The sequence below is a fragment of the Rhipicephalus microplus genome, chromosome 3 (assembly GCF_043290135.1).
Source record: "Rhipicephalus microplus isolate Deutch F79 chromosome 3, USDA_Rmic, whole genome shotgun sequence".
In the NCBI taxonomy this organism is placed as follows: Eukaryota; Metazoa; Arthropoda; class Arachnida; order Ixodida; family Ixodidae; genus Rhipicephalus; species Rhipicephalus microplus.
Genome location: NC_134702.1, coordinates 125,031,175 through 125,046,319, shown reverse-complemented (window position 1 = coordinate 125,046,319; position 15,145 = coordinate 125,031,175). Strand labels below are relative to the sequence as shown.

Below are 15,145 nucleotides of genomic sequence, written 5' to 3'. Positions count from 1 at the left end.
TCATCTCGTAACGCCTGCAGGAATCTGCACAGCGAGAGTCACCATTAACGGCCGTATTTATCCTACAGACTTCGTAGTCCTACAGCGTCGCTCGAGAGATGTCATCCTTGGCATGGACTTCTTATGCCTCCATGGTGCTGTCATCAACCTAAAAACAATGTCGATAGCGTTATCCACAGAAGAAGCACTACCGCCGCGCACGACGTCAGGAAATCTTGCCTTGAATGTGCTGGAAGAACAGGTCACCATTCCGCCTCACTCAAGCGTCATTATCCCAGTCGGCGCTCCTAAATCACCTGACTTGGAAGGCGTCGTTGAAGGCAGTCAGCATCTGTTGGTCACCTGAAATATTTGCGTCGCAAGAGGAATTGCAGAGGAATTGCAAGAGGAATTGCAGGGTACAAACATGTGAACAAAGGAACAACGGTCGCATACATTGAAGAAATTGTCGAAGCCACCAGTGCTTTTGCCCTCGCCGATTCTGCGGAACCTGCTCAGAATTGCGATGGGGCGGCGTTTCGGCGTGGACGCGGAGGAGCGTTGTGGCGCACGGAAGTGCAATGGGGCAGCGTTTTGGCGTGGACGGGGAGGGGCGATGTGTCACACTGCAGCGGCGTAGCTCATAGCTTCTGGCTCGGGCAGCGGTGCTTAGGGTAATCGAATCGATTGCCGAACTTCTTCTCGCACAATGTCGCCGATCGAATACACTTGAGGCTGCGCCGAAGGCAACAGCTTGCGCAGCTCTTCCCACACGATTGCTCGGATCGTTTCGCGCAGGTCTTCGAAGTTACTGGCTTGAGCAGCAGCACATTCTAGAGTCAGGTGACGATTATACTGTCTGGTGGGCAGGTCCAGGGTATTTTCGATAGTGGTCGCTTCGGCTACAAATTCTTGGATGGTGTTCGGTGGATTTCTCATCAGTCCCTCGAAGAGCTCCTGTTTGACCACTCGCATGAGGAAACGAACTTTTTTCTCCTCAGGCATGTCTGGGTCAGCGTGACGGAATAGTCGGGTCATTTCTTCTGTGAAAATGGCAACATTTTCATTTGGTAGCTGAACCCAAGTCTCCAATAAAGCAGCGGCCCTATCTTTGCGAGCGACGCTCGCGAACGTTTGCAGGATTGCGCCGCCGAAAACATCCCACGTTCGGAGCGTGGACCCCCGATTTTCGAGTCAGGCCCTTGTGGTGTCTTTCCAATAGAAGAACACACGACGGAGCTTCTCGTCATGGTCGCAGTGGTTGAGAGCGGCCACATGGTCGTATGTTTCTAGCCAGGACTCCGGGTCTTCGAACGATGACCCATGGAAAATTGGTGGTTCCCTAGGTTGATGCTTCACCATCGTGGGCTGGGGCGCTGCGGTTGTCATTGTCGCTGCAGTCGCGGTCATGGCCTTGGTCTTCCGCGCCTTGTCTTGTAGAAGCCCGTACTCCAGTGGTAGCCCTTGCTGTCGGCGGCTCGTTCGCTACTCCTGGTTGGCGTCGGTGTCTTCTCCGCGACGTGGGCTGGGTTCACTGCTTGACGGGGGCGTCCGGTACATGAATGAAGCAGCACCTCCACCAGATGTCACAGGGTCGTGACGTGGCCGAAGACAAAAGACTTTATATTGGTACTTAACTGTTTATTTGGGCGAACTTGTGCCCGGTAAACGGAAAGTTCGATTACAGTAGCAGTCTTACACAGATAGCAGTGAACGGAGCGTCGGCCGTTGATCAACTACTGACAAGCGGCGAAGCGCGTCGGCATTTGATCTACTGATCTACTAAATGATCTACTAAAGTCCGGAAGCTTCTCGATAACTGCACGCGCGTTTTGCGATGAGAATTGTGTAGTGTTGTGTTATTGTGTAATGTGGCTGTATGCATGTTTTAACGTGACGTCACATGCAGGCTCTCTACTCTGACTACGTCACGACGGCGGCATCCTGGACTTTTAATGTCAGTGCAGGGTCGTTCGGTATCCGTGTTCTTTTCTCGTCACCCCGCTTTTAAAGACGATAGTCTTTCTTGGGGACCCTCGACGCAAAAAGCTTCGGTCTATCTGTACAATTATCTGTTTGTCCACCCTTAACGATACTGGGTACTCTAAACAGCACCAGCCGATACCCCAAAAGGCCGACCCCATTCGCAGCACCCACCAATGTTGCTCAAAATTCAGCGTTCATACTTGTGTGATTGTCAACTAAAAAGCAAATGTTGCGCCTATCAGAGGCACCATAACAACACGTATATATTCTGTATGTGGTTCTTTTACTAGAAAAGTCATACATAAGTAATTGTAAGGACCATAGCGTTTATCACGCTGCGCTGACCATGCAACGCTTGCACGAAAAGGCAAGTGTTTCCAACGTTTTGCTAAGATGGCACGGTGGTGGCACCTACTCGTTGTCTCGCGTTCTACGCCTTATCACCTCTAAGTGTAGAGGTAATAAGATGATGCTCTGAAACGGGCGCACACGCCCATATGAGGCTCACGCTTCGTTTTACACGATAACCGCCAGATAGCGCTAATGTCTCACTTGTGACGTGACTTGATGCGCTGAGCCTACGAGGCCCTGAGCCTACCTTCGAGTAAGGGAAGTGGCAGCTTGGGCGAGGGAACGCCGATGGCGTGCCTGAAACAGACGGTGCCGTCGGCGAGCTACTGTGGCACCACTAGGGAGCACTTTGTGAAGCATGGCATCGGTGTGGCCAGTTAGTTCCTCCGAAGATGAGCGTGTGGCATGGATTACCATTACGCCGATACACTAGTGCACAGTAGCCAACCTGTCCCTCGAAGGCCCGCGAAAGGACAAGTCAGAAACTTAGCCGGTGACGATGGTGGCTGGCAAGTGGTGCTAATGATACGTTAGAAGAAAGTTATGTCACAAGGCAAGAAACTGAAGTTCAACGTGCGAGAAAACGAAGGCAACACGAGCCAGCCACAACTTTAAAGATGACACCCTTAGCCAGACGGAAACCATTCTCCCGGAAACAGCCACCGCTACCGAAGGAGGACTCGTTTTTCTAGTGGTGATTGGCCCGCATCAGGAACTACCACTGAGAAACTTTACAAACCCACAACTCATTGATTCCATCACAACAGCCTGCTGGAGCCCTGTAAATGGGGACAAGTTTCATGTACACGTAAAGGCAAGGTCAAGCATCTTTATTCTCTCGACGTCGGTCAAAGTCACGTGGACCACATCCATCGCATAAACGAGCTATGCGTTCATGAAAGAAAGCATGCAGTTAATGCATACGTGGCGACTGGATAGGGAACAGACAAAGGGCTAATACACGGCCCTATGCCTCACACCTCTGCTGAAATGCTGCGAAAACCCAGAAATCTACACGCAAGGAGTCGATATACTAAGAGCACAAATGTTCGGCGATATTGAAACCACTGTCATTACCTCCTTCAGGCCAGTCATGCCACGATATGTATATTACATGGGTGGTGAGTTGCCGTGTAGCCCATAATAGGGCACTATTTCATACTGGTAAGCCTGCCGACAAACCTAGCACCGCACAGACGTTTGCTCACAGCCTGATGTGCCAGTGTGTCCCGAATGTGGCATGCGAAAACCCCAGGCAAACCATGATTGCCTCCCAACCTGCACCTCTTGTGGGGAAGTACATTTAGCAGAAGAATAAGAAAGCAAAAGAAGACAAACTCCAAACACATTTCAGCATATCCGCAAAGACATCCAACATGAACCCTTGGAGAAACACAGCCAAACCATCACCACCTCGACCAAGGTGGCTCAACTCGGAGGACTCGGAGAAAGAAGACAAGGAATGGCCCTCACTGCACCCAGAAATTGAGGAAAAACAGAGAGGTTGGTTTCGATCACCACAAGCCATGAGGCCAAAGGTGTCCTAGGCTACATCACGCTCACAATCGCGACCAAGATTGAAAAGAAGAGACACAAATGAGGGCACCGCCAACTATAAAAACCCTACTCCTTACGGATCAATCTTGAGTCCAGGACTCCAGGAGAAACCACGGAAAACATCAGCCATACAAAGGTGGGCTGTGCGAGAAGAGCTTTAGTTGGACTCCCATAAGATACAATTCTGAGAATCAGAGAGTCTTGGCAGCAAATGAGATACTCAAACACACGCTAGACGAGATCATAGAAGAAATGGCTTCTTAAAGAGGGCAGAATAAACAAACGGTTAAAGTAGAACAACCGAAAGTCGGAAACGCGGAACAAAATCTTTGTTCTGAAAATCTGATAGAAGTGATGCTAATGCAGACTATGCAAAGTTTTCAGAAGCAGTTGCATAACAATTTTTCAAAAATTAAAAGAGGAAGTCAATGAGTCTGCCACTAATCAAAAACTACTAAACCGTTAGCTTGCTGAAGATAGTCCCAGCGCACCCACTCTTCGAAAAGCCAAATAAGGTGTTGTCTCTGACTCCATGTATGCAGGGAGGAATACAAGCCATGGCCACCAATAATGCTAAAATAAAGACGCCATTAAAATATGGCAATTGATTTGTGACGCTTTTCATAACAAAGCGGCGGTCTTACAGTGCTTCGTCTGCACAGAGATTGTTATGCCAGATATTATAAGTCTACAAGAAATTGGCAAGTGCACTGTTAACTTGCGTGACAACTATACGCATTACAATTCGAGTTACCCGAAGATTACAATGCAAGTGATCAAAGGAATCGCGTCGAACGTTAGGTATGCCCCTGGCAGTCAGACACAACACCATATAGAGGAACTTCATCAAACAAAGCAAGGCCGGACCAAACCCCTCATAGTTATATCTATAGCACACCTAACAATTGAGGCACGGATTTCGCGCCAACAAATACCCACGCCATGGGACACCTCATAGGAAAGACAAACTAACCTTCGTGGACTACTTTAATGCACCACACATGAACAAGGGCTAAAAGAGATGCATCGAAAGGAAGATTACTTGTTCATGCCGTAGAAATACAGGCCGACAGCCGGAAACGCTTCCCTGCACTCCTACTACGACAGGAAATAGCGTAAGTGCTGATATATGCCCAGACCTCGCCTTTTCTTTCAATTTACGAGCTGGGTACTGGCAGACCTTATATAAAAACATAGGAAGCGACCACCTTATCCTAACCTTCTCTATCACACTCCAAAACTCAAACGCAGACTTGGTTATGCGTCTATAACAGATTGTCCACTATATCGTGAATACCCATTCCCTTCAACTACGCCAGAAAGCCTAGAAGTATGGGCGCTGGGCCCTAAAGAGGCCATTGAAGCTTGTACCAGGAAAATTCTATTAACTACTAAAAACCCCGTAGTCGTCTCGCACCTGCTACAATCGTGGGAACGGAAACGAGTACTCTCTATAAATAGAAACAGCAAAGGCTGAACAGCAAATTAAGAATAAGCATTGCAGAACTACCACACCAGGCAAATACGCGCATACACTACAATATTGTAAAAAAGAGGAAGTACTCCGGCGCAGAGGCAGCAGCGGCTTTATTCAGAAAATTAGGAATATCGCTTAATACTCCAAATATTTTGTCTTTTGGGGCCATTTCATTGGGACATAGCGACAGGAACATCAGCGGGGCTCTCTGCGAATTCATATATAATACAAGAAGATTACCTTGCTGAGTCAGCCATCAGCTCTCGAATTTTACTAGTCACACTACCACTTATTATTTAGCTGATACACTGCAATGATTCAACTTTCAGGAGAATTTCATATAACGATTTCACCACAGATATTCAACAAATTCTATTATTCCTCCCCCCTTTTTTTCTTTTTTTTAACATTGCGCCAAATTAATTTCACAGTCAAAACACAGTAATCATATTCCCCTAATCTAGAAAATCTATAGGTATTTACTTGCATTAACCACCAGCTTCTTGGCCAATCCCCCTTAGTGGGTGAGAGCCACAAAAGAAAGGAACAAGCAAGCAAGCAAGCAGCGGCTTGAGCTCGGAAATTGCGGCTGGTGCATCGCCTGCCAAGCCTTCCAAGCATCAACCTTTCTGCTCAATAAATCTCCTTTATAATTGGTGGAGCCGTGCCGGGTAGCGTCCCTTACACCTTCCCGCTACCATCCTGGAACTCCGTTCTCGACGGCTACCTTTTGCTATGCCGGACGCCGATCAGCAGACGCTTCCATCTCTTCCGGCCACCTGTCCAGGCAGTGTTCCTCAGCGGGAGCCTCAAATCTTCAGTGAACAGATGACAACGACGTTGAAGATTGGCTTTCGACTTTCGAACGGGTGAGCGCTTTAAACAGATTGACGGACGCGGACAAGTTGACACGCGTGTCATTCTACGTCGCGGGTGTAGCCAGCCTTTGGCTTAGAAACCACGAGGCAGACGTCCGAACGTGGCCGCAATTTCCAACCTCGATTGTAGCAGTCTTCTATCGACCTGCCGTCCGAAAACTTTGTGCAGAGCAACGTTTACGCACACGCGCACAAGAAACGGGTGAAACCTTCACAAGTTACATAGAAGACGTCGTCGATTTGTGCAGACGCGTGAACGCCGCAATGACGGAAGCTGAAAAATGTAAGCACCCCTTAAAGGCACTGACAACGACGCTTTTCAAATGCTCTTGGCGAAAAGCCCGACCACTGTTAACGACGTAATTAGCCTCTGCCAAAGCTACGATGAATTGCGGAAGCAGCGAGCTCTGACAAGATGTCCACCTGCGCACTATTTGGCATCGCTGTCTAGTGTGATCAGTGGTCATGCCCAAGCGTCACTAATAGCCGAAATAAAAGCATTTGTCCGCGAAGAAGTCGCACGACTGCTTTCTTTGGTGCCTTTGACACCAGAACCTACCACAGCTTTACCATCGTCTCTACGTGGCGTCATTCAAGGAGAGGTCGCCGAGGCCTTACCAGCTGCTCGTGAGCCTAATCTTGTGGCTGCTCCTCTCCCTACGCCGTGGCTGCAGCCTTGCCAACTCGCAAGGCGCCTGCGCCTTCGTTCCAGCTTCGCGCGAGCTACTCCCCAGCTCCAGTTCACTGGACCAGCACTAACACCGCCAACCCGTGGCGCACCCTCGACAATCGCCTGATACGTTACGCTTGTCGATACCCCGGACACGTCGCAAGGTATTGCCGCCACCGAACGCATATCATTAATGAAAACCACCGTGAGCCTTTCTTCCCGCTTGACTCCAACGCGCGATACCGTTCCTCCACTCCAATGCCAGCCCGCTACCAGGACGACCACCGCCCTCGGTCGGGACGCCTTCCCTCGCCCTCTCCACGCCGCCGCTCGCCTTCTCCTATGCGTCGACGGCCCGCGCCTAACGAGGAGGAATACTATACGACGCAGTTCCTGAGGCAAGAACTGTGCAAGTTTCGGTTTGCCCAAGTCCTCATTTGTCACCTACCAATGTTATTGATGTGTTCGTCGAAAATATCCCTACTATCGCTCTTGTAGATACCGGTGCAGCTGTTTCTGTTATAGATGCCGGATTTTGCCGCTCAATTTGTAAGGTTACGACGCCTTTCTCCGGATTATCGCTTCGCATAGCCAGTGCTCAACCTGTTCAACCGACCGCAGTATGTACTGCCCGCGTGACGATTCAGGACGTTCTGTATACGATAGAGTTCATGGTTCTTTCATCGTGCTCCCATAATATTATCTTGGGATGGGACTTTTTGTCGCGTCATAACGCCGTAACTGACTGTGCTAGGGCTGAGGTTGAATTTCGCTCACTGGATGACCAAGCGTCCGTCGACACCCAGTCTGCCACTAAACTTGTCGTTAGCGATGACACCTACATCCCTCCATGCTCTTTTGCGTTCGTGCCAGTTTCATGCAGCTCCATATCCGACGGCACGGTCTTCTTCACACCATCTCCAATATTCGTCGCCCGAAGAGCCCTCCCCCTGCCTTTTGCTGCTCTCGACTTTGTAGAAGGCTCTACCACAATACCGATTTATAATCATGAGTCGTCGTCTTTATCCCTACTTTGTCGCGAGTGCCTTGGCCACGTCGAGACAATCAGTTCTTCCAGAATTAAATCCGTCCCCGATGAGGTGCCTTCTACCTCCGTCTGCGAACTGGCTGTCGTCTCACCGGCTGCCTGAACGTCGGCGAACATATTTCAACCATTCATCGCTGCAGATTTGACATATTCGAAGCGTTCCCAACTACTCACCATTCTTGAGAGCTACCGCCATTCTTTCGACGTTGAACAAACATCTCTCGGCCATGCCTTAGCAGTAGAACACCACATCGACACTGGGTCCCACTCACCGCTGCGACAATGACCATATCGCGTGCCCGCTACAGAACGCCGCGTCATTGCTGACGAAGTAGACGACATGCTTCGCAGAGGCGTCATTCGAACTTCACAGAGCTCATGGGCGTCTCCGGTGGTCCTCGTCAATAAGAAAGACGGTTCTATTCGTTTCTGTGTTGATTTCCGGCGATTGAACAAGATCACGCTGAAGGATGTCTATCCACTACCACGCATTGACGATGCTTTGGACAGTTTACAGGGTGCCGAGTTCTTTTCCTCGTTAGACTTGCGGTCAGGCTACTGGCAGGTGCCCATGGCGGAGGCTGATCGCCCCAAAACCGCTTTTGTCACGCCAGACGGCTTATAAGGATTCACCGTCATGCCCTTCGGATTTCGCAATGCACCTGCAACGTTCGAACGAACGATGGACAACATCCTGCGTGGACTAAAATGAAAGATGTGCTTGTGTTACCTCGATGATATCGTGGTCTTCGCCCCTAACTTTGACACACACTTACGTCGCCTTCAGCACGTCTTTACTTGCTTAACTAACGCCGGTTTGCAATTAAACCTCAAAAAAAGTCGATTTGCCATGTCTCAACAGAACATTTCGGGTCACGTTGTTTCCAAGGAAGGCACATCCTCGGATCCCGAGAAATTGCGAGCTGTTACGGCGTTTCCTAAACCTGCCACCATCAAAAAACTTCGAAGTTTCATCGGCTTGTGTTCGTATTTCAGGCGATTCGTCCGAAACTTCGCGTCTATTATATCACCTCTCACGCAGCTTCTCAGCAACTGTAAAGAGCTCTTATCGTGGTCCCCTGCTTGTGACGAGGCTTTCAGCACCTTGCGACGGCTTCTAACGACGCCACCCATTCTACGCCGTTTCGATCCTGAAGCTCCGACTGAAATCCACACCGACGCCAGAGGTGTAGGCCTGGGTGCTGTGCTCGCACAGCGTAAACCGGAGCATCCGGAATACGTCGTGGCATACGCTAGTCGCACACTTACCAAGGCTGGAGCAACTACAGCGTCACAGAAAAGGAGTGCTTGGCCATTTTGTGGGCCTTCGGAAAGTTTCGCTCATATCTATACGGTCGTTCTTTTGACGTCATGACCGACCACCACGCGCTGTGCTGGCTTTCGACGTTAAAAGACCCATCTGGCCGCCTCGCTCGCTGGGCGTTGAAAATTCAAGATTATGACATACGCGCGGTTTATCGGTCAGGACGGAAGCATGCTGACGCCGACGCCCTTTCCCGTTCCCCCCTATCCTAGAATGCCACAGCTGACTCCGCTTGCGATTCCACATTGTCATCGCTTGACTTTGACAACATTGCTATCGAACAACGCAATGGCCCGTGGACTGCTTCTCTCCTCAATAATCTCTCCGACACTTCTGAACTCCCAAAGATGCGAACGCTCTGGCGCCAAGTTCCACACTTCTCGATACGTGACACGCTTCTCTATCGATGCAACTACGCACCAGAGGAACGCAAGTGGCTGCTCGTCGTTCCACGAAGCCTGAGGTCACAGATTTGTTCCTCTTTCCACACTGACCCACAATGTGGCCACGCAGCAGTCTTCAAGACCTACGAAAGGCTTCGACATCGCCACTACTGGCGCGATATTCGTCCGCAACTTCGTCCGCTCTTGTGCCGAATGTCAGCGCCGAAAATCTCCACCACACGCCTCCGCCGGTGAACTGCAGCCTTTACCATGCCCTTCCCGATCCTTCGAACGGGATGGAATAGATATTTATGGGCCACTTCCATTGACTCCGACTGGCAACAGGTGGATAATAGTTGCTATCGACCACCTAGCGCGCTTTGCTGAGACCGCTGCTCTTCAAACGGCTACAGCACGGGACGTTGCCACTTTCCTACTGCGTCATTTTTTGTTGCGTCATGGAGGCCCTCAAGAACTGCTCAGTGACCGCGGCCGCGCCTTTTTGTCCGAGGTCATTGAACATTTGCTCGCTGAGTGTGCTATTGTACATCGCACATGTACTGCTTACCACCCTCAAACCAATGGGGCTACCGAGCGCTTTAATCGTACTCTCGGGGACATGCTATCTATGTATGTGATGCCTGATCACTCTAACTGGGACTTAGTCCTCCCATTCATTACATACGCCTATAATACGGCAACGCAAGCGACAACAGGCTTCTCCCTTTTTTACCTCCTCTACGGCCGTCACCCCTCCCACACCATTGACACCATTCTGCCCTATCGACCGGACACGTCCGAGTGCCTACCGATCTTGGACGCCGCCAGACACGCAGAAGAATGCCGCCAGTTAGCTCGTCGCTTCACCTACGATGACCAAAACAGGCAAAAAGCAATTCATGATGCCCAGACCTCAACTCCCGTTTCTTCTTCCGGCTGCTCTTGTGTGGCTGTCAGTGCCGCATCGCACACCTGGGCTCTCTTCCAAACTTTGCCAAAGTACGATGGGCCATATCGTATTCTCGAACAAACTTCGCCAGTAAACTACATCATTGAGCTTTTTACGCCACCGTCAGACTTCCGACGTCGGAACCGCGAGGTTGTACACGTCCAGAAGTTCAAGCAGTACCACGGCTCAACGCCGCGTGTACAGGACTAGGTCGCCAGGAAGGCTCATTTTTTTCTTCGTGGGGCCATTGTAAAGAAGAGGAAGTACTCCGGCGCAGAGGCAGCAGCATCAAGCGTGCAGCAGCGGCTCGAGCTCGGAAATTGGGCTGGTGCATCGCCTTCCAAGCCTTCAAAGCATCAACCTTTCTGCTCAATAAATCTCCTTTATAATATGAAAACAGCGCCTAATTTACTCATTCTTTAAGGGGAGCCCTATCGACAGTGAGCACCTGGGCCACGCTGAGAAGTATTTTTGATCCCAAAAATACAAAGACTGCAACCACGTGAGCCCTTAGAACACTAACGGGCACCAACTAAGGCGACAACGCCAAGTTGCTGCAGGATCTTAGGGAGGATAGATAGGAACAAAATATGCGCAGTATGCTACACGCGCTTGTATACGCACATAAAATGACACGTTCGAGGACCTTTTAACCTAACCAGAGCTTTTCACAGCTACACAAGTTTTCAAGAAACATTCAGCACCCGCAGAAAGTGGTTTAATCCGATACTTCAAAATTTAAGCAACTAGCAGCTTGAGCGCTTAGTCGAAACCTTCAACGAGCAGGTCTGGGAGACTCAGCGTCTTCTACAAAAAGTTAAAAGATGCCACAGTCATACTTATTTCAGAAGCCGGAAAACCTCTCAGTGTGCCAAACTGAAGTACGATATCCCTCAGATCCTGCCTAGGGAAACTTTCTGAAAAAGTAATTCATACGAGGCTCACAAAGTTCACAGTAATTCACACGAAGCTCCGAAGATCACAGTCTCCTATCAGTCCAAATGTACGACTTTAGGAGACTTCTATCCACTCAGGGCATCTTTCTTCGACCTAAGACGGAGGTACTAAGCAATATTCCTACAGGTGGAGAACACATAGTGTTAGCGCTAGATTTTAAAAGTGCTTTTGACACTATGTCACACACACTTATATTCGCAGAACTAGAGAAGCTAGAACGTGAATAGAAAGTGTACGATTGCATACGTATTTCCTCAAAGAAAAAAATCACGAGAGGAATAGAACACATCAGGTAAGAGGAATTCGATATTGCAGGTAAGGGTATACACCTCAAAAGACTGTCTTATCTACTTTTTTATTTGGTTTAGGCATAAACAGGCTAGCTAGGAGACTATAGCAAATTCCTGGCATAAAAGTTTCTCTATATATAAACGATATAATTATGTGGGTGACAAAAGACTCTCTAGGGTACAAAGAGCAAGTCTTGCAAGGAGCAATAGAAGCAGTTGAGGAGTTCGCGGTACAAAGTGCACTGTCTTGCGCACCAAGCAGCAAACAAATCTGAATAGATAAGGTCACATGGCCGTAATCATGGAGAAGACCGAAGGGCTTGTCTTTGGCTTGGCAACATGGAACTCCCGGAAAAACTAAGACGCTGAGTGCAAGGTCTACGGCTATAAGAAATTAGCAGATTCAATTTCACTATTAAAGCACTGAAAGGGCTCAACAAGCAGATATCTTGCATGATAAACAGAGTGGCGAAAAAAGAGGTCTAACGGAGACAGGGGTCATCCGCCCAGTACACGCGTTCGTTTTTTGGTAGGGTAACATATGGCCTGCCGTATCGAGAGCTCAGCCTTGCCGAAACCAAAGAAGTAGTTGTTATCATACGGATGACGTAAAAACTGTTCTGGGACTCGCACTTGGCACACTCACTGAAAGACTACAAGCTCTAAGGCCCGTATTCACAAACGCTCCTTCACTCAAGGGCTCCCCTCGACTTGACGAAGTCAAGGTGGAGCGTGCTCCTCCACTCAAGGGGCCGCAGCGTTTCATGAACGCTCCTCCACACTTCCTTCGCCAAGGGAGGCCTTGGAAATGCTCCCTTCACTTGAGTGATCTGCATGCGCCGAGAAAAGCGCCTGATAACGAGAGTATTCGCAATTGTGGTTAAGAATTGCCTATCTATGTACATTAAGAGAACGCCTTTTCTAGTTATTCTTTTTTCTAAATTGAAATTACAGCAAAATACGTGCATTTAGAGTGGTAGTGTTGTTTCCCTAAGCCTTGTGCTGATAGAGTTAGCGAAACCCTCCTTCACGTCTGGCAATAGTTGAACCCAGGCAGCTGAACGAACAGCTGATGGCATTTCGTCTGCTGCTGAACGTGTCTACCTGCTTAGTTTATTTTGTCTTGTATGCGTTTATTAATCGCAGTTTATATTTACGGTAGTGTTTGCGTGTGTGTCGTTTGAGAGCCTACTTTCGCCGGGGTGACTAACGAACTACGTGAGTGATGACAGGAAGCGCAATAGATGGTTTGTTGCTTTGTTTACTTTCGCTTTACTGAGAGCCTTCTGATCACTAATGTAGCCACCGAATGTATAACGCGGTGGAATGAGTATTTTTTACTATATATCACAGTATGTTGGCGTGCTTTTAGCATTCACCACCGCATTATGTATAAGAATTACTCGTACGTAAATTCGTTCTCGCTACGGGAGTATGTGCACAGTTCCTAATTTCAAGGGCCTATGCAATGTTTATTTTTCTCATTTACTGCGAATTTCACCGTGGCGCTTTCGTAGTTGTTCCTCTGCGTATAATAGGAAATTTGAAAGACATTGCTCGCAACTGATATTTAAGGTTATACCAGGGTAGCGTTAAAAACTAGGCATGTTATACTCGTAGCTGAGCGTTCGAATTAGACTGCTACGCAAGTTAAGAAAAACGATCGTGTGCCTTCCTTTCACTATTGGCGAAAAATACATTTTAAAGTTGTTTTCTTCATTTAGTAACATATATAGTCGGTTAACAGGGACTGGTGTGTGTGTGTGTGTGTGTGTGTGTGTGTGTCAACTTTAACATTTTAAACTTCCAAGGAGTAAGTTATTGTTTTTGCATTGTTTTTTTGTTTGCCCTGCATTTGTGGATGCGTCTAATTTGACAGATTCGCATAGAAGTAACCTATAAATTTGTGTAGCTTCCGTCTCCAAGTTCACACAGCGGCAACGTCTTAAATTTTTTTCCCGTCTCCTTCATCTGCATGCTAAGAAGCACAATCGTTAGTGCATGAATGACCTTCGCACTAATGTTTTCGATTTTATTTGCAATATAACTAGTGGAAATACCTGTTGAAAAGGATCGTGGTGTCTGTGCTGCATTCCAAAGCCCCGGCACAACATAAATTATAGGGGATGTTTTATTTTTTTTTGGAAATCATAAAATTGAAGCCACGTCTGACTTTTGGCGCTGTTCTGTTTTAAAAACTATCCTGTGGGTTCTCTAAACCCTCGAGAAAGTGTTGTCAAGATCAGCGTATATTATTCTGCTGATTTATTGAAGACCAGTGCAACAAAGCGGTGAAAAATGCTCAAGAGTATTGCAGTCATCGCGGATACATCTGGTCAGAACCCGGTAAATAAAATATCCGCTATTGCTGCATCATTAGCAAGTCTACCAGTTAGAACCACGCCATCTCAGTTCCGTGGAAGAGGAGTGGTGCTGCTTTATATAAAACAAGTTTAATTTTCCTAGAACTGCTTTCCTGTAGAATCGGAGAAGTGGTTTTCGCAGTCCTGTCTCATCATGAAAAGACAAACATGACGATAATTATGTATTAATAAATGAACAAAACAGAAGTTGTGGATGGCAAATGGACCTTTATTACATGTGGCTGATGAGGAGCAACGTGGAAAACATAACAATACAAATGAAAAGTGTTCATCAATGAAACATATGCAACCTACACACTGTAAAGATAAAGTACGAGCTCGGAGGACATCATAAGTAAGATTAAGGAAGTTGACACCATAGGGCGCCTAATGCGGTGTAGCTGCACGCATTCACTGCTGTTTTTATGCTTTTGTATACAGTCGTGCAAACTCTGCAATGCATTGATAACACGTCAGATTCTAGGAGGCCTTTTCTCTGTGTTCTTCTGTCGGGAGCTGGTCCCCTGCACAAAAGAGGCAAGAAATAATATTAGAAAAACGTAATGCATTGGATACAAAAGCCGCATTTTTCTTCAATTCTAGCTGTGCACACATTCATTAGTATGTCTCGCGTTCAAGAACAGACATGGTTGAAGTATTGAGCTTTGACTATTTTGACACATGTTTGGCTCAGGCACTTGGGCAGCTGACCAGGCATATGGGTATATAATTTCATTATCTAATTGCACAAATCGGTGCCATAGCCAACAATTCTTCTTCGAGGGCTAGGAATGGGGTTAAATTAAAAAAACAATCTCATTATGTATCTGCTGTATTTATATATCAAATGTTTGCGTTTTCATACCACACTCGACGCACTTTTGCGTACATGTAGGTTTCACAGAGCATGATCATCTGCTTGATCCCCTAAAT

The 15,145-nt window shown here is 47.9% G+C and overlaps 1 protein-coding gene across 1 annotated transcript in view; it reads left to right on the top strand.

Moving 5' to 3' along the window:
• Positions 1-3,692: 3,692 nt before the first annotated feature.
• LOC142802945 (uncharacterized) overlaps positions 3,693-15,145 on the top strand; it is a 52,146-nt gene continuing 40,693 nt past the window's right edge. Inside the window, exon 1 of the mRNA XM_075888029.1 lies at positions 3,693-3,819. Coding sequence (XP_075744144.1) covers positions 3,693-3,819 — 127 coding nt within the window. The remainder of the gene's footprint in view (positions 3,820-15,145) is intronic.